This window comes from Magallana gigas, chromosome 2 (assembly GCF_963853765.1).
Source record: "Magallana gigas chromosome 2, xbMagGiga1.1, whole genome shotgun sequence".
In the NCBI taxonomy this organism is placed as follows: Eukaryota; Metazoa; Mollusca; class Bivalvia; order Ostreida; family Ostreidae; genus Magallana; species Magallana gigas.
Genome location: NC_088854.1, coordinates 26,996,706 through 27,020,762, shown reverse-complemented (window position 1 = coordinate 27,020,762; position 24,057 = coordinate 26,996,706). Strand labels below are relative to the sequence as shown.

The 24,057-nt window shown below is 32.9% G+C and overlaps 3 protein-coding genes across 3 annotated transcripts; all 3 read left to right on the top strand.

Moving 5' to 3' along the window:
* Nucleotides 1-6: 6 nt before the first annotated feature.
* LOC105317314 (uncharacterized) lies at nucleotides 7-9,238 on the top strand. The gene is given in 13 exon segments (XM_066071447.1): nucleotides 7-155; nucleotides 878-1,068; nucleotides 1,347-1,404; nucleotides 1,753-1,804; nucleotides 2,031-2,221; nucleotides 3,759-3,853; nucleotides 7,246-7,250; nucleotides 7,391-7,520; nucleotides 8,029-8,202; nucleotides 8,681-8,738; nucleotides 8,875-8,926; nucleotides 9,045-9,126; nucleotides 9,129-9,238. Coding segments are annotated over 12 exon segments (1,188 nt in total). The 5' UTR covers nucleotides 7-155; nucleotides 878-887.
* A 2,477-nt stretch (nucleotides 9,239-11,715) lies between these two features.
* On the top strand, nucleotides 11,716-13,997 carry LOC105317315 (uncharacterized). The gene is made up of 2 exons (XM_020062819.3): nucleotides 11,716-11,895; nucleotides 12,611-13,997. Exons 1-2 carry the CDS (start codon nucleotides 11,793-11,795, stop codon nucleotides 13,816-13,818), a joined length of 1,311 nt encoding a protein of 436 aa, XP_019918378.3. The 5' UTR covers nucleotides 11,716-11,792; the 3' UTR covers nucleotides 13,819-13,997.
* Nucleotides 13,998-19,716: 5,719 nt separating this feature from the next.
* Nucleotides 19,717-24,000, top strand: LOC105317316 (large ribosomal subunit protein bL17m). Its single transcript, XM_011413926.4, has 4 exons — nucleotides 19,717-19,927; nucleotides 21,258-21,329; nucleotides 21,829-21,979; nucleotides 23,637-24,000. The coding sequence occupies exons 1-4, from the start codon at nucleotides 19,751-19,753 to the stop codon at nucleotides 23,990-23,992; spliced, it is 756 nt and encodes a 251-aa protein (XP_011412228.3). The 5' UTR covers nucleotides 19,717-19,750; the 3' UTR covers nucleotides 23,993-24,000.
* Nucleotides 24,001-24,057: the final 57 nt, after the last annotated feature.

The following is a 24,057-nucleotide window of genomic DNA, read 5'->3' as shown; positions in this document are numbered from 1 at the left end:
TATTTTGATGTACAAGTGCTCTAAACCCAATTTAATAAAAAATCGTGTATGCCGATCTCGATTTATTATTATTTTTCGCAGCTGAACAGAACCAGCCACATTGAACCAAATAAGACATTAAAGCCATAAAGGACGCCTCAGGGCCATACATTTTGGTAACTGTCAAAGAAAATAAGAAGACCATATATATGGTATTCAAATGTTATATGAAGAGTACAAAAATCTTTTAGTCAGTACATGGTAATCGGAAGTTCAACATGTGGGGCGTACATGCTGCACATCAGCTGGTCACTCCGGCGTGCCATATGGATTTTGGATTTAATTTTGAAATTTACTTAATATACATACTATATATGCTGCAGGAATTGTAGCCCACAGGCTCGGGAAATTCGAGTTGACGGACCGTATGCTAGATCTCTTAGCTTAGAAAATTCTGAATTTTAGCTAATGTTATAACTACGCCTAATATTCTCAAGTAGTCTAATTAAAATTAGCCTTACGATTCATTATAACAAATGATAAAACGTATGGTCTATTTTACATGCATTTTGACTGTATTCTCAAGAAATCGTCTCTCAACAGGAGAAACGATCTGTAGAAATACTGGGCTGTTAGTAGAATAGACATAAAGTTCTTGTTTTTGTGAATATTGCAGGATAACCCCCTCGGTCTCGAAATTTTGTTTAAAATATAAAAGCCTCGGCTAACGCCTCGGCTTTTATATTTCAAAACAACATATCTCAACCTCGGAGGTTATTCTGCAACATTCACGATAACTCGTACTTTATTTCTTAATTTAACAGCTGAAAGCAGTGTAACGGATCCATGGGTTCAGAAAGGAGTATAAAAAGTTAAACAATAAGGATCTTTTTTGCAGGTTCTAGAACATGCAGTTTGAAATAACGAAAACCTGGAATAGTAGAAACCTTGATCATCCACCTGTACAGCTCTCTTTCAAGGCAGACAAAGATGGACTTGAAATGAGAGTGAAAGCCCCCTTTTTCAACGACCCAGGAAATCCCGGAGGAGAGCCTGGTCAACCATTTCAAAATCTGTGGGACTATGAAGGTAAAACTTGTACATTTCATCGGTGAAGGAAACACCCTTTAAATTAGCAGTTTTAGAAAGAGTATAGAATTAGCCTTATGTGAAATCTGCTTTCAGAGAATGTTTTATTTAATTGTTTTAAATAGTTTTATTCAATTGCTCGTTTACGGTTTCTTTGATATCGAGTTTTGAAGATTTATATAATTTATTTAACTCATGCATATGAAGAATTCATAAGAAATATTTTTTTTTAATATTCAAACAGTTATGTAATCGTTAAATTCAAACATACGTTTCAGTGGTTGAGGCATTTTTTCTAAATGACGACAATCAGTATTTGGAGGTTGAGCTCTGTCCGTGAGTACTGTGTCCCATAAATACACATGTAATAAAACGTGTTTTATGTATCTACATACATTTACATGTACACTGTTCAAGCCATTTTGATTCTTTACACTGCACTTTCATGATGCCAGGCACGTAGCAACAGGGGTGGGGGATGAGAGCGGGCAGGCCCCTCCGCTTTTCAAAAAAAAAGTACCAATACCCTTTTATAGACACATTTTTATGAAGAGAATCATAACGTATGTGTACAATTCAAATCATCCTCAACTTTGGCCACTCCACTTTCATAAAAACGATGCTACGTGCCCACATGTAGAGTTATGAGTTTATTATGATATATCAGATTCCATCATTTATTAGACATGGGCAGCACATTTTATTGCTATTGAAGGGCTACAGGCAACCCTTTGCTGTAAGTACACGTACACATATAAAATGAGAAATATCAGCTTGAATATTTTCAGTCTTATTAAGATTAGATACTAATTTAAAATATCCGCTCACACACGATCGTTACAATTGTTTAGCGTACATATCGTAGAAGAGCGGATTTACAAACATAATTTTTATTAGATTGCAATATTTTTGACATTTAACCAAAATATGTTCTCAATTGATCTTTGCTTTTCTGACAACAGGACTTGCTGCCTTTGAAATATACCTCATCCATAGGCGGGGACACATGGGAAGGAACTGCTACGATTCCTTTGTCATATTTTCCGCCTAATGTTTCTAAGTTTAATGCTTACGCAATACATGGTTCAGGATCTTCAAGAACGTACGAGGCTCTATATCCAGCACCAGAAGGCAGCCACACCGATCCCGATTTGTAAGTCGCTGACATTTAACACAAGTATAAATCCTGTTTGTTAATTCACGTACATATATATACACGTATCTAATTATATAAGTTCTGTTGCAGGTTTCTATGTCCTTTTTTAAAACTATTTTCTGTTCAAACACACTTGACCTATATTTGATTAAACCATGGGCCGATATATATATATATATATTTTGAAAATGATTCCAGATAATGATATCCATATTAATATACTTATTGGTGTTCGTAGAATTGTTATGATGTCGTACGTTTGTAAACGACAATGTTACCGGGTGGCGGTAAATACAAAATATCATACAAATATACATCAAACAAACTTACTATTTATGTACTGCCATAAGTAAAGAAGATGGGTGGATAAACAATGTATATTTAACAGTAATGAATTTTTAACTCTTGAATATGTTCAGTGAATATAGTTAGAAAATGTGCTTTTGTTAACTTGTACACAGTATTATACCATTATCAATTATTATGCCTTCTGTCAGTTTGTCACTATATATTCAATACTCATCTATTTTCGCATAGTATGAAAGGATTTACATAGCGTAAGCATACTATGCCGAAATAGAGCACGGCAAATGTTTTCAACGAAAATCTTTCAAGCGCCGACAGCGGGATTTGAACTTACGACGCTAAAATCATTCAAGCTTGCAGCCCAACGCATTACCGCTACGCTAAATTAGCCGTTATTAAAATCACTGGTATTTATATATATAAAATGTAGATATATAAGGCTGACATCAAGCATTTAAAATTATTCATTTTTCCAAAAACACTTCATTATTGACGGTAAGTTTTAAGTTAAAGTTTCTTATAAACTTTTGAACAAATTGATTGAACCTTTTTCAAAGAAATTCTACATGAAAATCACAAAAACGCTTTTTTAAATGACGCTTGATAAAGAATGTACAAGAAAAAAATTCAATGAGATTTCGTCTGCTAAACATTTCGAGTTTTCTCGGTAAGGCCAAACGTCTCTCATTTCTTGAAAAGAACATAAACCTTTGTTGACTTTTTCTTGTACAACAACTTGTTGATTAAATAAACAATCAAATCAATTGATTAATTTGAAAAAAATACCAAAAGCTTGCTTTTCCAGTGATAATTTATAGGGAGTTGTCAACACTCGAACGTCACAGCTACTTAAATATAGCAAAGTAAGTCAGTATATTCAACAGTCGGCATAATAATAACAATAGTGTTGTGTTGTGCATGTACTATGCCTAAAATTATAGTAGTCAGGGTTTGATACATAGTGCACTCGCCTCCGGCTCGTGCACTATGTATCAAACCCTGACTACTATTTAGGCATAGTACATGCACAACACAACACTATTATATAAATAGAGTATTATATATTTTATTTAAATTATATTCATTTAAAAAAAATCAAATTTGAAATTGTATTTTTCAAATAAATCAAATAGACATTTGCGCTATATCTCCCCCTTCCACCATCTTTTTCAGCAATCAACATATCGCAATATTGATGAAACTGCTGAAAATGGTTTTTATTTTATAGTCACAGACTAGAGTATTTCCAAAGGATTGACTTCCGGACTCTCCTTCCGCAAAACTGGGCACCGGATTACCAGTCTAAAGAATGGGAATCCGTCTTAAAATGAACTTTTCCGGATTTGTGCAATTTAGAATGTTCATTTAATGTTGATCTATTCTACATGTGAAATACAAATATCATTAGCTGTTGAAAAATACACGTATCATACGATCATTTAGTATTGATATTAAAGCTCATTAATGTATATTTAATGATATTTGAATTATCAAACTTTTCAATATTTAACATGTATATCATTTTGTTTTCTATTTATTTTTTTTAAATTACCCTCACTTAGCAACACGTACATTGTTCTGATCTCAAAATCCAATTGAAATAAAAGTTAAATATCCATCAATCTTTGATATTAATTTATTAACATGCTGAACAAGCTGAAATACACAGATGATTGAAAAAAAATTGATTCGATCACAGTTTTTTGTAAGTCAAGGATCCGAATTTTACAAAATTTGAATTTTCACACTTCTGTTTCGGGAAACTTCAAGCTCATAGTAACATTTGATATATGGTTTTGGGAAAGATCCAGCAATTCCGATTCTTCTACATTATATAATACATGTACTGACTGTTCTCAATGATAAAGACCGTCCGCCTTTTTCCCTTCACACGTACATGTAGCATGTGAGTGCCACCAACCTTTTCTTTAAAATTTCCTCTTCTTGTAAAGTTTGCCAGACTTTCAATCGCCGACCACACTGCTGCTGTCGTTGGTGATAATATGAATGGAGATGATTTCTTCATTGATGTCATGCATAGTAGGGGATTCGTAGATCTCCTGTTCATTCTTATCTTTTTTGAGTCTCGAACATTTCCAGCCAATGAGACCTGCTAAAAATAAGACCAGCAGAAATCCTGCGTAAAACATATACAATCCAGAGCAACTCTCGTTCTCTTGCTGGGGCCATCTTGTTACAGTATCACCCTCTGCTGCTGGTAAAGGTGCACAAAGTGCTGTCGTAATAGTAGCTGCTATCTGAAAACACCGCTTTGCCATCTTTGCTGTCTATGAAGCTAACAACAGACGTCGTGACGTCACAGTGGATATTGTGACGTCTTCGGTCTTTGATTCCTACGTCACTTGGTACTGTGTTCTTAGTTGTTTTTTTTTAGCGGCGCTAGAACCATTATGATGTCATAACTGATTCGATTAATCTTTTTCCCGTTACGGGGAGATAGCTCACAGATTTTCATTCTGACGCAACACCAACTTCTCATGATATCTCAGCTATGACGTCAAAATTTATATGACGGGGTTTTTATTATTTTGCGAGGTTTTGTTATTTCATTGAAAATATAACAGAACATAAGGGTAACCATTCTATCAATTTTCACAAAAAAGAAGTCTGCATAATATGGTTTTGAATAGTGTTTTAGACACTCCAAATTACACATTTACTAAGGTACGTTTTCCTTGAAATCGGTGGACTTGGAAAGGTTTCAAGTAAGATGTTTTCTTTAACATAAAAGTAGTCCTAAATAAAGACTTTTGTTGCATTCTATTCTATTTTAAAATAAGGTATTAGAAATTAAGAACAAAGAATCTGATTTTTCATTGTGTTTACCAAAAGACCTGGTACACCTTTTTAAACAAAGCTATTGTTGCAAAGCATTATTGAAAAAAAATAGTGTATATCTAAAATATCATAAACCAGTAGGCTCATGAAAAAAACCCCTTTCATTTACTACTTATAGATCTTGACCTTAAAGTGTGTTTGTTTATGATAAAAAAGAATTCAGGACCCCAAAACAGATATATCATTTACTACGTATGACCTTACGTTGTATTTTCTTACAATGTAATGTCATATTACTAAATAAGGATGAAAACATAATTATCTAAATCAATTAAGAAAAGTATCACTTTTTGAACCTGCTTTCTTGAATTTTGCTCATTAAAACTTTGCTAGATTTGAAAAAATAATAACCCCCCGGTGAGGTTTGTATTTACGGTGACCATCCCTAAAAATCAATGTAACGTCATCTAAGCAGGCTGATTTGTTTTAGACGCAAGTTGATTTTAAGAGGATCATACAAACTAGGCCTCACGATATATTTTAGCCAATGGAACTGCATTACAAAAAATTCAAATTAAGATATATCGACGATAACGTCTGTCTCTGTGATGAATTCGCTGATCCCACGACCTAGTTAACCGAACATCTACTACGGTAACAAAGAAATAAGATCATCCAAATAAATATAGTAAATACATATAGTTATCTTTTTGCACTTACTAGTACAACAACTAAATTTTCTTTCATTATACAATACTTGGATGTACATTGTATAAAAAAAAATAGTAAAGTATAAGATCGGGTGTCAATTCAACAATTTTTGTGTCGTCTAGATAGAAAATAAAATTAATTATAGTCTCGTGAAATAAATCAAATCTTGTACACTAGGTCTACAACAGTACATTTACATTTAAATATTTACAGACACATGTAGTATTTAATACGTATAGAATGTATATTTAAACAATAAAGTGCTTTTTGGTGATTCATTCGGGATATGAAGGTAGCGACATTGCAGAAAAAAAACGTAACCCGCGTTAGCGGGTTTTGTAAATTTTTTCTGCAATGATCGTTACCTTCATAACCCGCATGAATCATCAAAGAAAGCATTTTATTGTTTATATTAACATCATAAACAATAAATTGAATTGATTATGAAAAGTTAGTAAAATTCACTAAATTACTGTTAACGTACATAAGTACTTTAGCTAAAAGAAACAGCCAAATCGTCTCCTGTGAGACATTGAGTCTGACATCATCAGGTCCATTTTTAACCCGAGTCAATATTCTTGGTTGCATCGGTAGCTACAGACCTGGAACTTAATTGTGAGTACAGCAATAAAGCGTAAAAATTGCAATTTTCAGAAACAATTTCTGAATTTTACTTAGAAGTTTTTGTTTTTCTATAAAATATTGATATCAAATGATTATTTCGTGGTCCGTGATTTTTCTTTGGTCGCTGTAGGTTGCGACCAATCGATAAACAGGGCTTGTCAATTTCAGTCCTGTCAGTTTCAGCCGCTTTAGATTTCGACAAATCGATTAACGGAGCGTGGAGATTTCAGTCGGGCTGTTTCTATATATTATATTTGATTTCTGCACTTTATTTGTGCCATGTATAGTCAATGAAGAGAACGGTACCATATGTTCATAATTTATATTACAACACAAATTGAAAAAAACCCAGGTAATCTTGCTATAGAACTAGTACCGACGAAGGTCTCGTACGATATTCTGATTAATTATCTTGTAAAAAATGACAATGATGTATCCTGTTGTTTTGAAAACAGTTTATGTGACATGAAGGAGTCATTACTAGGGGAAAAAGTATAATTCAACACCTTATCTAGTTTTGCTATATAAGTTAAAGCCGTGGTCATATCGGTAACGGAAATTAATGTGAACGTGAAACACAGCACATGTAAGTAAAATCTTTCAGTCATATCTCATAAAATTGGTCCACTGCTAATGCAGCTAAGATGAACTATAATAACTATCTATAGAGTCTCCACATATATAGTTCCTACGTCAATTAATCTTTCTGAATTGGTTTTGTATAAGTGTCCCACTGCTTGTCGGAAGATTGGCGATAAAACGAAAACAATGATGGCGACCCTTATATCTACTATGTTAATCCTGGTATTGCTACGGATTAGCGATTCTGTAACGGCACGGACCACTCACATTCCAGGTATCCAACATTTTTTATTTTATTACAAATAATGCTACCTCAACAAAAGCACTTTCGGTATGTTGTAAATGTAATGTACATACATTGTACATATATCTATAGTTCTTCTATCGCGACAAGTTAGTAAATACATCAAGTGTGAAACAATATGCAATGATTTTATGTTAGTAAAACATTACATATAACTAATTTATGTTAATAATTTGCATGTAATGAGATGACTTAAATAACATTTTTTGCATTTCACATCAAGTGTGAAACAATATGCAATGGTTTTATGTTACTAAAACAGTACATATAACTAATTTATATTAATAATTTGCATGTAATGAGATGACATATCACATTTTTTTGCATTTCTATTAGATTATCTTATGTTGTAGTATCAATTATATCGTCTTGCTTTAGATAATCCCAATATTTATTTCTTAAACTCTTAATAAATAGACATTACGCGATAGCAGTGAAAAAAAGTAGTGAAAATCTAAAAATTTCATATTACATGTAGTTGCCATCACCAAGACGTGGAATGGTTCGAACATTGATCACCGACCTGTTCGATTGGTCTTTGCACAGGCGACTGGTGGAATAGAAATCAGAGTGGAAGCCCCCTTTTTCAATGACCCAGGTAACCCTGGGGGTGAACCAGGACAGCCGTTCAATGGTCTGTGGGACTATGAAGGTAACTTTATGTTCTATTGGCATCATATCATTCATAGCCATCATCAACATACATGTACAGATAAATTAAGATCATACCATCTCGTACACACAGTAGGTATCAATTCCTTGTAAGCTTTCCATGACAATTGGTCATTTCGAAGAAATGTGATAACCGTTTTGAAGAGACTTGCATGTATTACCAAGTTCATGTTTGAAAACGGTATATTGAATATACATCTGCAGAACTGCAGCTCTAGACCTACGAGAAAATTCGAGTCTTCATACGTCGCCCGTGAAATCGAAATTTCCTGTTTTGAAGAGACTTGCATGTATTATCGAGTTCATGTTTGAAAACGGTACATTGAATACTGCAGGTCTAGATCTACGAGAAAATTCCAGTCTTCATACGTCGCCCGTGAAATCGAAATTTCCTATAGAGCTGCAATGATGACCAGCCAAAGATATTCTAAATGTGTGTCTTTTTTTTTTTATTGCAGTCGTTGAAGCATTCTTTTTGAACGACAATAACCAGTATGTTGAAATAGAACTATGCCCGTGAGTATTTACAGTAATAAAGGTTACTTAAATAACAAATTTAGAGACAAGTTAGAAAACGCCATACTATTTTATGCAAAGATATAGACAGTTTTGAATTTACGCCATGTGATTTAGATCTATAATTTTTTTCCAGCCACGGTCAACACCTTGTTTTACTTCTGAAAGGCTATCGAGATATGTTCACTGTAAGTAATATTATATTTCAGTATCCTACTATTGTAGTTTTTATTTTAAATTACAAGATAGCTGTACCTCTAGAAGTTCTATGAATAGTAAAATTTATTTTTTGATTTACCAACGCAGAGTCAACTTCCGTTGAACTTTACATCGTCCATTAACAACGGTAATTGGACAGGATGTGCCTTTGTACCCGCTTCCTATTTCCCACCAAAGTTACCAAATTTAATGCTTACGCAATACATGGTTCTGGGCCAGGAAGAGTATACGAAGCGCTGTACCCTGCTTCTGCAGAAAAGCACACTGAACCCGATTTGTAAGTACAGAGAGTACTCTAAAAATCACAAAATCTTATCATATTGTATTTGATAATCATAAGTATGCCATCATAATATGATAGTACCTAACACGCAGTTATGTCATTTTCATTTTGCAGTCACAGATTGGAATACTTCCGAACGATTAATTTCCGAACCTTACTTCCTGAAAACTGGGCTTCTACATACAGCTCAGCATTGTGGGATTCTATCGTGCTCGGATAAAATAGAAATGATTTAACCATGTACATTTTTTATATATGTGGAAAAAATATCTAGATTTAATTTTAGATCGTTTTCAATTGAATTGAAATGTCTTGTGCTGCATAAGTCACTTTGCGATACATTTCATTTTTTAAAAAAATCTACATTTGACTTTTATTTACCAGTCTTACTGCTGCTGTAGATTTTGAGAATCTAAGTAATGAGGATTTCTTTGTGGTGAAATTCCTGTATCTCATGTTTACGTAAGCCGTTTCAAACCATCGTCAGTAAGATTATTATGCATTAATTAGTTGAATTGTACCAATGAATATACTTGAATATAATTTTAGTTAATTGATATATTATTTTTCAAATTTTTCAAGACAGATGCATTTAATATGATGAAAAATGTCCATGAAATCTGTGGGCAGCAATGTTACATGCATCCATTTTTTCAGATATATCAGAATACGCATGCATGTCGCTGAACAAGCATTTCTTTTCACATAAACTGACCATGAATAGATCCAGTACCAATTAGGTACCAATCAGTTTGAAACAACTAATAATGAATTTATGAATGAATTAATTAATAGGCTGATTGAAAATGAAATTAGGAAATCAATAGGACTAGTAGCCGCTGAATTGTAGTATTCCTCAATCGATGATTAATTAAACCAGTCTACAGATTTACAAAGTTGAGCATATGGGGTTGTTTTGTCGTTTTTAAACGTTAACCCTCCTTCTCAAATGCGTGGCACGTATATATAGTCATAAATAGAAGTACATGTATAACGAACTACGGGCTAAAATTAGTGTGAGTAATCTATATGTAAGTTATTTTGAAACAAACGCAAAAATACTAAAATACTAACACAGTCTTATACCAAAGAACTGGGATTTTTAGAATTATTCGTTTAGCACCCCCCCCCCCCTTCCCCCTTTGCAAAATTCATATTTCTTTAAATCTACATTGTAAAATCACAAAAGATATGTCTCGAACCCCCTTGGCACTGTATGTAAGTAAATAAGTGAAAGAATGTGAGGATACTAATAGTACAGTTTTTAGGTTGTATAGAAAAAAAAATTAAAATACGTTAAAAACCGTACCATTTCATCCATAGACTAAAGAAATTGTATAAGACTTGGGAATGGCCACAAGATTAATGCTGATATCAATGTTGTGGTTGTGGTTAAAATGATATTAATCATAAAGACTTTTCTAGCACAATGTACACCGGCGATATTGACGAACGATTTCGGAATCTCATATGACGCAAATTTCTTTTGATGAAACACCAATTAACATTTTCAGCTGAAGTTAATTCCTTGTAAAGTTTGTGCGGATGCATTCTTATGTACTCACATTTCTGCAAAGAAACATGATTTGGATACTATAGCTAGGTAATACTTAGTGGAATGCAAAATTGAAGACTGATTCATTTAACATTTGGTCACCTGAATACTAGTAGTATCTTTGTCTAGTGTTTCTTAGTCCAGTAGTTTATTAATTAACAAATTATGGTAATCCCATGAACTAGTTGCATATAGTTAATATTTTACGATTCATTTTGAACAGTTTTAGGACAAAAACCGTATAATAAAAATGAATAACCTTAAAAAATATACATGTATGAATTTTTAGTATTGTGTATTCGATTTTGTTGTCAAAAATATTCAGCAGGAGTTCCGATGTGCTTTAAGGCCACCATAAATAACGCTAAGCCAGATGTTGCACGTCCATATTGGCATCTAGTCTGTCTTGTAATGAGATATAGGTTAGAATTATACAAAAATATACAGATATATGTCATAGATGAATCAAGATACCTGATGTTGAAAAACCGCACTATTGACACCAATTTCTCTCAGAAAATTGTATTGTCATTGGTAATTTTTTATACGCACGCCCTTCTGCTATTTATTCATTTGTCTATTACTCAAGTGCATGTACATAAAAATATTTTTCACCTTAAAAAAACCCCAATCCTTTAAAAGACTGTCAGCGTCATTACCGAAATAAATACTGATAACATTTCCATCAAGGACTCTAATATTTCAGTGGACTATTGTCAAAAATGTAAATAATTTTCTTCCCATGGTAAAAATAAAGTAAAGATTTGTGTTCAGAATTAACGTTTGATAAAATTTGATAAATGAGTTACAACACAATGATAGCGTACTTTAACGATTTTCAAGCAAATGGTTTCAAGTTGATAATGCAAAGCTGGTTCCGCTTGGGGGCATTCCGCCTGATGACGAATTTCCACGCAAAATTAATTATTCATACTTCTTTGTTAAAATGGCTCGTTCCCTCTTTAGTACATTGGGAAGAAACAAAAATACTTAAACAATGTTTCGGCTAGTTTATGGGACTTTTATCGTAATTGCATGCCTTGCCTTTGCCTTGACCCAAGAAGCGGAGGAATCTAGACGAAATCCAAACAGGAAGAAAGGTAAATCTACTTGAATAAAAAATAAGTCTGAAAGTATTGGGGGAAATATAGGATTTAATTTGTAAGCAACTAAAAAGGTAACAGAATCGTTCATGATAGTAACATATATTTTTTTGAAAATTGAATATTTTATTTTTGTGTTGACAATATTCTAGTATGTAAACAAAAAAAAATTAAGTAAATATTCATGTAACAACCTGATAATTACTTATATTTGTAGTTGTAATTCAATGAAAAAATCTAGCATCAACGTTAGAATAGCAGGCCCGGACTTAAAATCATATTTATGATTAAAACGTAAAGTATATATGTAGATTTGATTCGATAAGAAAGAGGTTATATAAAAATGCAATTGTTATCGCTTTCAGAAAAACGAAAGTATTTTGTTCCATGTGTATATTCAAGATCTGCATCCACGTAAATAGAAGACAAATCGTCGGAATAAATTACAATTGTGTTACGCCAAGCTTAAGCCAATTAACGTAATCTGTCAAAATACTTCATTGTTATCGTTTTACGTTGGATATAAACTTGTGGAAATTCAATGCATTTCATTACATTTTACTGAATCTCTAAGAAGATTGATTGTTTACCGGACTTGGAGCGCTTTTAAAAAATGCATACATATTCCAAATGCATATACATTTATTAATACTGATAAATAAAAACAGTTGTATCCAGATATGTTAAACCTTCTTTTACATTTTTTTTGTAGCGGATACACAATGTATGCACTGTGTGGAAAACACATGTGATAACAGTACCGGAATTTGTGGGAAATGTATAAAAGGCTTCTATGGTGAAAAATGTCAGAAATCCTGTCCGAATACATGTCCATCATGCCTGCAGGCGACAGGGCAGTGTCTTTCCTGTAGAGACGGCTGGTTTGGTCCGCACTGTTTCTTCAAATGTGTCCTCTGCTTTTCTTGCGAAATACAAAGCGGAATTTGCACAACCTGCAAACCAACCAAATGGGGACCCCATTGCCAAGACGACTGCTCGCGCAACTGTTACATTTGTCGTATACACAATGGGCAATGCGTCCAATGTTCTCGGGGATTTTACGGTGAAAACTGTGAAAAGAGGTGTCCCAACTGCTTCAGAGGCCTTTGTCGTCCAACAACTGGAGCCTGTCATTTTGGCTGCCAAAAGGGGTATTACGGAACGCATTGTGAAAACCCTTGTCCACCCAATTGCAAAGAGTGTGATCGAAATGATGGGACTTGCAAGGTGGAGAAACCTTCTAAACAAGGTAGCATTGCGATTGACGAGAAAGAAAAATCGACAAGGAAGGACCCCATTTTTGGAATGGGAAAAAAACCAAGGAAGCTGACAATTATTTCAAACCCCAAAAGTAAAATGACGTTGGGCACGTCAAACGACGCAACTCAAACGGACAGTATGAAAAGTTTTTCTAAGAAAATGGCATCTGATGTACATGTTCTTGTGGAAGGCGGCCTGGATACATCTGTAAAAGATTCGCAATCGGCTCCAAATGAGACAGAGAAGACGGGAAACAATACAAAGACCTCCGATCAATCGACTACAACACCATCAGTTGCGCCAAGTTCACCGCCAAAGATAGAGGATTCTCTCAAAATATTACGGGAAGGTGGTCCCGGAACATCCAACAAAAGACCGGACTCAGTTCCTGCAAAGGAACAGAAGTTAGGGAATTTGACGATCATTTCAAATCCTTTAACAAAAATGACTTCGAACATGTCGAGCGCTGTATCCCAGGCAGAGAATTCAAGAAAACTTGCATCTGATTTGCATATACTAACAGAGGGTCATCTAGATACTTCTATCAAGCGACCGGAGAGTAAAAGCGGTGATCAAAATTCCAATTCTGTGTCACAGACAAATACTGCACGGAAGGCCTTATCGCTGTTTAATGAAACGGGTACAGAACCTCGAAAATGAGATTCAGATTAAAGTTTCTACTTGGCTTTATTTCAATGCTGTAGTGATGTCTGATTTCAAGAAACAACATGCATCTATTGATGTGTTCTATTTACATTTGTTTAAAGGCAACTACTAAAAAAATTGAAATGTTGAAATAAGTATTTATTGTTTTAACATAATAAATTGAATGAAATGAATATTTACAATAAGTATTTCATTACGAACGAGGAGGTATTATACAAATGTAAACAATTGTCAACGTCTTTTCAGCAATTTTATTATAATAATTACGAAAGAAAAAAAATATTATTTAACTTTGCTTCCAACAGGATTACAACAACGATCACAATCAAACGGCAACATATGAAGACAGGATAACAATATGCAAAAGAAAAATCATTCCATCAATCATGGCGTTGATTTAAGTTTTTGTAGTTTTTTCTAAGAGCATTGAAATGAGACAAATATTTGTTGCCAACAAGGCAACGAAACAAATCCAACCACAGACGATATTAAAAATTCTTCTGAACCTATGTATATCCACGGCGTCTCCGAATCGTTTTCTCTTCTTTTCTTTGCCCTCTCTTTCTTCATCGTCCGAATACATTGGGTCTGCCTTAACCTTTTGTTTCCTCTTCATGCATTGAAGGCAGCGGGCGAATCCTTTTATGACGTCGGGCAGATCTTCTCCTCTCTGTTCTTTCATGTACAGGTATTGACTAAAAATGACACACATCTGAATAATGACACTGATCAAAAGGTCAGCAAAAACTTTTATGCTTATAATTGGTATCTGCGGGACCGAGGCTTTCGGAAGTGCCTCGCTTAACATGCTCTGATAGACCGCCAGTGACAACAGAACTGTAACGGAGAAACCAACACGTTCTCCGGAGTCGTCTGGAAGGAAAAATGCTAACATGTGGACGAACCCCATTAATGATGTCGGAACAATAACTGTTATAACATGAATGATAGATCTCCGTTCGTACGATAAACTCACAATGAACGCATCCGCCTCAGACCGTTTACCCTCTCTTGCGAATGCTTCCCCATTTTTGAATTCCCAAGCACTATTTTCTTTGTAGTCGTTACCGACGACTTCTCTGTCAATAATATTTATTCTAATCTCGTCCGAGCTGTATCCATTGGGGGAAAATTCAAACAAGCAACTCTGTACATCCACTGGGTAGTGTGAGATCTGAATTTTACATGTACTCCAGAATATACTCTGTACATCCAAATTAGCCAATCCCGTGGAAGAAAACTTAACCATAAAATTGTCTAAGCCTATACCGGTATTTTGGGCCAAAGATGAAATGCAGTACATTTCAGGGGCCCATAATTTTTGTTTTTGAATGAACACTTGCCTAATGCCGTTATGATCGTCCGGATCCCAAGCGATTCGTTCGTCCATCCAACTAATCTCCAGATCTCCCTTTATCGTCATTGTTCCGGCAATTTCGTCTATATCAACGAGGTTCCCGACTTTCATACGCATTGATACAATAGTCGGTTCGCTTTGGTTTTTTCCTGGTCGCAAGGTTTGGTCGTAGGTCGATGTGTTAAACAACATCTGGTGCAGGGCCATAACATCGTCCAAAGTATGAGACAATGTGCCTTTTAAGAAAATTAGAATATATATGTTCACATACAAAATTGCAAGTTTCATTTTAGAACTCGCCTAACTCGCCAATATACTACTTCTAATATCTGTCAACGGATAAATATCTCAGTAATACTAGTATCGCCTAACTCGCAAATATATACTAATATCTGACAACGGATAAATATCTCAGTAATATTAATAATATTCGATATTGGCTATACTAATACCCGTAGGTGGATGTACCATACATATTTAATTTGTTTATAATGACCTTGATGGGTTTCATTGATTATTTGACAAAGGTTTAATTCACCTATTTTTCCTAGATGTGGTTCTATATCTGTGCACTTACAACTATTATAGAAAGTTCACACTCGACACTGAAAGAATATATAAACGAATTAATCGACACAAATGAAAAAAAGTTTAAAATGATAGAAAATATTTTGATTATCCAGTGTGTTTGCCTGTGATAACACTACGTATCGATTTTTTACTATATAATCCATAATACAAATGACGCCAAATTGAGGCGCCAGCGGGGTTTGCTTATTTATATTTAAAGATTTAATCGTACGATGGCCTAAAATTATATAAATATAAGTAATAAGTAATCATTCTTTGAATATTATGAGGTGATAATTTCGGTCGGGGCGTGATCAAATCTGTCATAAAGCCCTTCGGGCTTTATTGGATTTGATCACGCCCCGACCAAAATTATCACCTCATAATACTCAAAGAATGATTCCTTATTCCTTATATAAATACAATACTAGTAAGCCCCCCTCCGGTATAACAAAATTTAATAAAAGAAAATCCTCACAAAAATTAGAAGTTTGGTAATGATAATAACGTGAAATTTCCTACCCCCCCCCCCAAAAAAAAAACCAACAAAAAAAACAACAAAAAAACAAGGCGCGATGTTTTTTATTACAAAATTGAGACCCCTTCTAAAGGGACTTAAATACGGTTTTAGATTAAAATTCTTATTTTCTTTTTTTTATGTATAAAATGGTTTACTTGCTCATTTTGAATGATTAGCCAAATTTTGATTGTTACAAGTCACGTTATACATGTAAGAGAGATACAGAGGTAAGAAATCATTGTTATGTAAACAAAGATCAGCTCGAGTCTTATATTTGTTTACAAATACCGGTAATGTAAAGTATGGAACTGCCATTTCTTTGACCAAAGGAGTGGTGGCAAACATAGTAAACTGATTTAATGTGTTCATAGATAATATGATGAACAGAAAAAAAAAGCAACGTTGATTGAGACATATAGTTACCAATAAAACACATAATTATGTAAACCATATCAAAGCTCGAGCTTTGTTTACAAAACAAACATTTTCAAACGCTGTATCTTGCCTATAACTGAATATTTGACTTTCAACATTTTGACAAAGCATTAAAAGTACCCATATTAACCATTCTAAACATTTCAAAATTGGAAATTTTGAGCTCAAATCGTGTCCAGGTCCCAAGGTTTGTTCACTGTTTACATATTTGGTACCTACATATATTTCGTTTTTTCTTTAATTCAAACTGATTTCCATATAGGTCTATAACTAAACTGACATATATGTGGGTCATTATCAAAATATGCAGACTTTTAAAATATGTATATAAAACATGAGAAAACTATTGGTGAAAAAATTACTTTGATTGCAAAAAACACATTTAACAAACAATGAAGTATCACATCTAAAAATTTGCAAACATTGGAATCTACCATTTGGTTGATAATTAGACTAAAATTAAATGAACTCTGAAAATTTTGTCAGTGGTGTAACAGGCATATAGTATAGGAAAAAATTCTTAAATAAAATAAAATAATTCTTTTAAAATGATGGACATAAAGTTTATATCAACAAACTTCATTTAAAGTTATTAGAATTAGATAACAGAAAATATTTGACACATTTACATAGTGACCAACATTTCATTTGAGACAAAGTCTTGATGTTCCTCAACAAATTTTTAATTTGAGCATTAAAAAGAACACAACTGGATTTTTCTTTTAATGGAGCATAAAAAAGACATTATTGTAAATGCACTGGTGTTTTCAAATATACATGAATCATTGTCAGTTAATTTTATTTGGAGAAAAATGTACACGTTACACCACTGATTATTTTGTTTTACCACTGACTAAAAGTTACACCACTGACTTAGCGATAATAAATAAGAGATAAGCGTGTTAAATTTTGTAAAATAAACTAATTTCTACTTTTGATTGCATTTAAAACATGATAAATTTGATCTTAAATAAAAGTTTTCGTGCCTCCTTCTTTCATAATCTGAAGATAGACACACTGTTACACCACTTATAATCAGTGTTACACCACTGACACAAAAATGGCATGTAGATGTTTTTTTTTACATGAATTCACTCATTTTTTGATGTTATATTTTTTACTATTGGCATTCACACACTTTTATCCACCTTGTACCGAGTTCGAACTTTCTTCGGCTCATCAATCTCACAAACAACATCTTCAATACTATACCAGCTCATATCAATCATACACTTTGGATAATAAAATTGAAATTTCTCCAATCTTCTCCAAAATCTATGCAAACAATGCATATACACTTCCTCTTTGTCTATATATGTTTTTTGAAGCTCAGCTAGCATTTGTTACCTTTAAGTATTTGAAAGATATTATTATAACATAATAGGGAATGTGAAATGTCAGTGGAATAACATATATTATTGTACACTATAAGTCATTAAAAAATTAGATTTTTTAATAAAAATATGATGTGGATAATTTCATTTTTTTATTAGAATAAATTTGTTTTTACTTTTATCTTTTAATCAAGTATTTAAATGGGTAAAACATAATTAGAGCACACAAAATGTCAATGGTGTTTCAAATAATGTCAATGGTGTAACAGGTCTCATTTTCCAGATTAAGAAAACACAATTGCAATTAAATAGTCAAGCTTTCTTTATTGTGACAGTGTCTAACTTGTAAAATTGATAAATAACAATTGTTCAAAATGCTCAAAATATAAATGAAATGGAAGAAAAAGTAAAATAATTAAATAATGTCATGTGGTGTAACAGTTTTTTCAGTGGTGTTACAACAATTTTTGGTTACATCACTGACCGTTAAACCACTGATGTATCCATAGTAAATGTAGCAGTATGACCCAAGAGAACAGATACTACACGAAGCTACATAGCCTATGTTATAATGTGATAAACATTCATCATTTATGTGAAAAACTTTTTTGTTCTTTCATAATAGAAAACCTTAAATAGCACGTTATCCCACTGACACAGTTTACATTGTATTTTTCGGAGCATACTAACATTTTCTGCCATATTTTCTATCACAATGATGTCATCACTGATACATTTATCTTTTTAGTAGCAGGGAATGATGTCACTATGATCTGGGGGATTCCAACTGTAGTACAATATTATTTACTTGATGTATTTTAAGATATTTTTATATAATTTGCCTTGTAACACCAATGACAAAAAATTTTTGTACAAGCATATATCTCATCAAATTCATTGTTTTTAAAAGAGAACTTGTTAAGGAGCATAGCAGAAATTAAAATATGAATGTTGTTTTGAAAATTAACGGCGATTTTTGGAATAAAACATCAATATTATTGAAGATATTGTAGGTTAAAGACGTTGGAAAAATTTAATGACAACATAAATTCACTGAAATCTCATAACAAATAATATTTTTTTTATACTTTAAGCAGTAAAATTGTCGATTTTTTGTTCAACAATATGGGTTTAAGTTTCTAAAATCCAATGGTACTGTATATATTCCCAAGAACATTATTTTTCCCCCTTTAAATTGACACTGACGCAAAAGGCTGCATATTTTGATAATGACCCATATATAGCATCACATCTCTTTTGCTTCTCGGCGGTTATTTGTTTTATATAGAGACGAAAAGCATCATATCCTAAGTACACATCATGGCGCAAAGTTAGTCAAACATGCAGGAATGACATCTGAAAATGACTGTCAACAGAAGACAAAAAATGGCATTTAGTTATATAATTTTCTGTCTCTCTACATATCGCATTTCTGAAAGAATATCGTCATTTATCCACTTCTCCGAATCACTGCGGATGCGTCGTTCTTTTATCGGTATTTTAGCGATATTTTAAACAGACATGGAAGAATTTGCGAGACGTGTATTAAAATGTTGTCTAAATTTTGATCTTTACATAAAATTCAAGTAAACTGGTAAATTGGGATTAAAATTTTAAAATGTTGGACCAATACTACATGTATTCCGGGAGCGAATTATCATTTAACCTTCAAAAAGTAGGTTGTGTTACTATACTTCCGGGTGAAAAAACATGAGTCGATTTGCGTTTAGAAATCGTCCTAGGAAATTATCCAAGGCCATGGGCCATAATTCTGGTCCACCTGGCAGAGAACTACGATTGCAGAAAACTATTTCAATGCTACTGCGTTTTCAGAGAATTGAGGGAAGTTGGGGAGTCATCAATGAAACTAGAGAATATACAGAAGCAGTGAGTTCGAATTTCCTCGAGAATAGGGTCAAATCAGTATAGATTTTTATTTCTATGTACATTGTAGCTCAGTATTTGTTAATCAATATGATATCGTTAAATGAACTTATTTGGAGTATATGATATTATAGGTCTTTTTCTTATAGATTTGAAAATTATATTCTTTGCTTTAGTTGCTTTAGTTGCAGAACATATGACTGCAGTTCCAAGAAAAGTCGGGTTGACGTCCGTGTAAGAATAATCTTACCGTGACAAAGCTACGCTCAGGTCACTTGAAGAATTCGTCTCATATACTTGCAATGTAGCTGCTTTGCATCGATTTAAGTTTCTAAAAAATAATATGCAGGGGGAAAACATTTTTTATACAATTTTAGACAGAATATATTCAGTGAAAGTTTAGATGATAAAAAATCTCAGAGTGGTTGAAAAAATTGTATCACTGTCAGGGGGACATTCGGTCTGTCACACTGAATGGTTCTGTCAGACAGGACAAGGTTCTGTCGTACCAGAAACACATAAAGAAACAAATAATTTAACTGATTATGCTGTGCCATCTTAATGATTTTTATTGTGTATTTGACTATTTGTACCATTGGATTTCAGAGTGTGTTTTTAAAATATGGTTAATATCCAATGAAATTGAATTTTTTTTGGATTTTTAAGGGCTTTTCCTGTAAAATAGACTTCTGTAAATTTTTTTTTACTAAAACTGGATTTTAATTATCTTACTAATTGGTCAATCTGATAGCTTTTCAGTCAATTTATATCTTTATATAAAGTCTTCATATTGCTTAAAAATCAGAAATATTTAAATATAGCAAACATTGAAAAAATATCAAAATATCTTTCAAAAGAAAATTTGAGGAAGTGCAGGCTAAACAATATCAAATTTAGTTAGAATGTTTACTAGTATTTCAATAAAGTAGCATAAACTGATATACATTGTGATATTTTATCATTTTTTTGAAAAATAAAACTTCATATCTTTAGAAGATGTCTACATAACTACAGATCCTTTATGTTGAGGAAAAAGAAAGCAAATGACCTGACCTTGATGCGAAAATAAGATAATGTTTGACTGTAAAAATTTCATTTTTTTTTCTATATAAAAAGTATGCCTGATAACAAGAAGACAACTTCCTTAAATGCAAGACTAGTCAAGTTTACTTTAAATTGGCAAATATTTTTGTTAGATTTTAATATAGAAAATTGAATTACCATGGAGTTGCCCCCCACCCCACCCCACCCCAACCACAATATTTTGGGAGCTTGTAGAAATTGAAGTGAGAATAACTTAAGGACATTAATGGTGATTTTTTTTTCTTTCCAGCTTATTGAAAGAGCTATCAAAAAGGGACCAGAAGACCCAGAAATGATGAAACTTGCAAATCATTGGCTTTTGGTAAGCAAGTGTTTTTTCGTTTGTTACATGTACATGTATACATGTATATCTATCATAATAAACCACATGCCAAAAATTGATTGTTGCCATAAAGAACTTAAGTATGAAATTTGTATTTTAAATTTTGATTTTATTATATATCTGTCCCATTTCAATTTTTGCAAAAGTTATCTGAACATTTGAATTTCTTGCATTTTGCTGACATGTACCCAGTATGTAGGAAAAGTTCTTTTCTTTGCAAAATTATATATACCTACATTACATGTATATAAATAAATTCTATGGTACTGTAAAATTACAATTGGATATCTTAAATATCAATTACTCAAATACATTGCATATTGAAGTATTTAAATTGCAGTTTACTATTCGTATATCTCAAATCCTGCATGTTTTGTACATGCATGCTATATTTTTTCCTTGGTCTGAATTAGTTCGAGATAAGTTCATAAACAAATTGCATATGTGATTTTTGTCATGTTATTGTGGTATCTTAAAGGAGAAGGATCTAGTCCACATGTTGTTCAAGGAATATGTTCCCAGATTCAGTCATCCCAAGTATCAAAATCAGCCTTACCTACAACTGTACAAGATTGAAATGCAGCCAGGCAGACAATACATGACACAGATGGGATGTCTGGAATTGAAAGGTATACTTTTGCTGTGCATGAATGGGATTTCATAGGCCAATATTGGTAAATATCAAACATTGTTACAATCAGTCAAGAATTCAATTAATGGTGTTTTATTTGATAGGCTCCCTAACTATCAATTTTAAGAGACCATTCTGATAGTGAAATACATTTTTATTTATAACAATAATACTGAACACAAGAAGTTGTGAGGGATATGATATTTTTGACCTGTCTGTCGAGCAGTCCGTCAGTTCTGTTTTTTTCTGAAGCACAATGCCTCTTAAACTGTTGCCTATAATTTCGGAATTTTTTTTTATGGTATTTAAGACTCAATGTGAAGGTGTGCATATTTCCAGGAAATCTGGATTTCATTATTTTTCAGGGGCTATCAGTCCTTTTGAATAATGAAGAATTTTTCGTCCTTTTGGCCATATACACATGTACCAGTACTGAATATACATGTAGCAATGAACACTCTGTAATCACAACCCCTCTTTCACCTGCAAGGAAATTATTGTGAAACATTGTATTTAGCATTCAGGACACAATGTGAAGATGTGCATATTACCAGGAAATTTTGATTTCGTTAGTTTTGGGGAGTTTCTTCCCTTTTGAAATTAGAGATTTTTTTTTTGCTTCTAAAGACAAAGGAATAGATACAGGAGTTTTGAGCTGTGAGTTTTATGGCATGTTATGCTCTTTATCAAATTTATTTTGTGTATTTATGTCTACAAGTACCTTCCCATTTAATAATTAAATGCATAGCATTGTCAATTACCGGTAATAGTTTAGGGTATATACGGTATATGTAAGCTAGCTTGCTCAATTTTCCTTTCATTTTTATAAAAATTTCAGATGCTCAGTATATTAGATTCAGTTATTAAGATAGGTCTGTAGATATCAGATTTCGTAGTATCAGCTTAAAATTATATTGTCAAAATGGATTTTTAAAAATGAAGTTCATTAATGTTATACACACAATTTCGAAAAACAGTTATTTCTGTCAGCTTCTCAGGAAGATTGATAATTCTTTGCATCGAGAACTATTTGTTTTGTGTGGAATCATTTAAATTTTGAGGAAACTAATTTTCTTTTGATAATAATCTATTTAAAAGTTTGTGTGCATATAGTTTTGTCAATTTTTTTAATTATTTACTCAATACCAGTTAATATTGAATAAAGACTTTGTTTCACTTTCCGTTGGGATTATCAATTTGTGGGTAAGGGGTAGTTGCAAAATTCTCGAAAATTGATTCACCACAAATAAGTGATGGCTGTCATGTTAGAAACTGTGTAGTCATCTTAATTTTTTCTATTGGAAGAAGTTAATTATCATTCACTTCTGCTCTTTGACATATCTTAGAAGTTAATGATCATGCCTTTAAGTTAGAGGTTGTTGGGTTTGATATTCTGAATCACCATTCTATGGTTACATGTATACATGTAGACACATTTTTATTATTGCAACATTGTGGTACTGAATTGCTATCAATTTGTGAAATACCTGGATTCCATAATGAAACATTTTGGGATTTTAATAAATACATGTGTAAGTACATGTAAAGACTGAAAAATATGTTCAAGACTATTAGGAAAATAAGTAAACACTCTGAAAACTACATGCACAGTTGAAAGATAAATCTGTATAGCAAAATTTATCTGTCTCTCACAGAGAATCCTTGGCCAAAGGTTAAGCCTGATCCACCAAATACAGAGGGGCAGCTTCACAACGTTTTACTGAAGGCATTCTTTGAGGACAAAAGAAAATTCTCTGGAAATCATCGTCCACATGCAAGTACCAAGCCAGAGTTTGACAATGTGAAGGACATGGAAAATTTAACTCTAAATCAAGATGTGAACCAAAGTGAAACTATAAAAAATATGGACAAAGACTCAGTAAGTGCTGAAAATCAGAATGCACAGTCTTCAAAAATGGACAAGTCCGAAAATTCAGAAGAAGTGGTTGATGCGGTATTGCTTGATAACAAAATTGACAGAGAACGAACCAATACAGAAAATAAATGTTGAAAAAAGTTGTTTTTTTTCCAATTTCTTTGTTTACTGTAAGTTTGGTCCATTGTCGGATAGCTTGA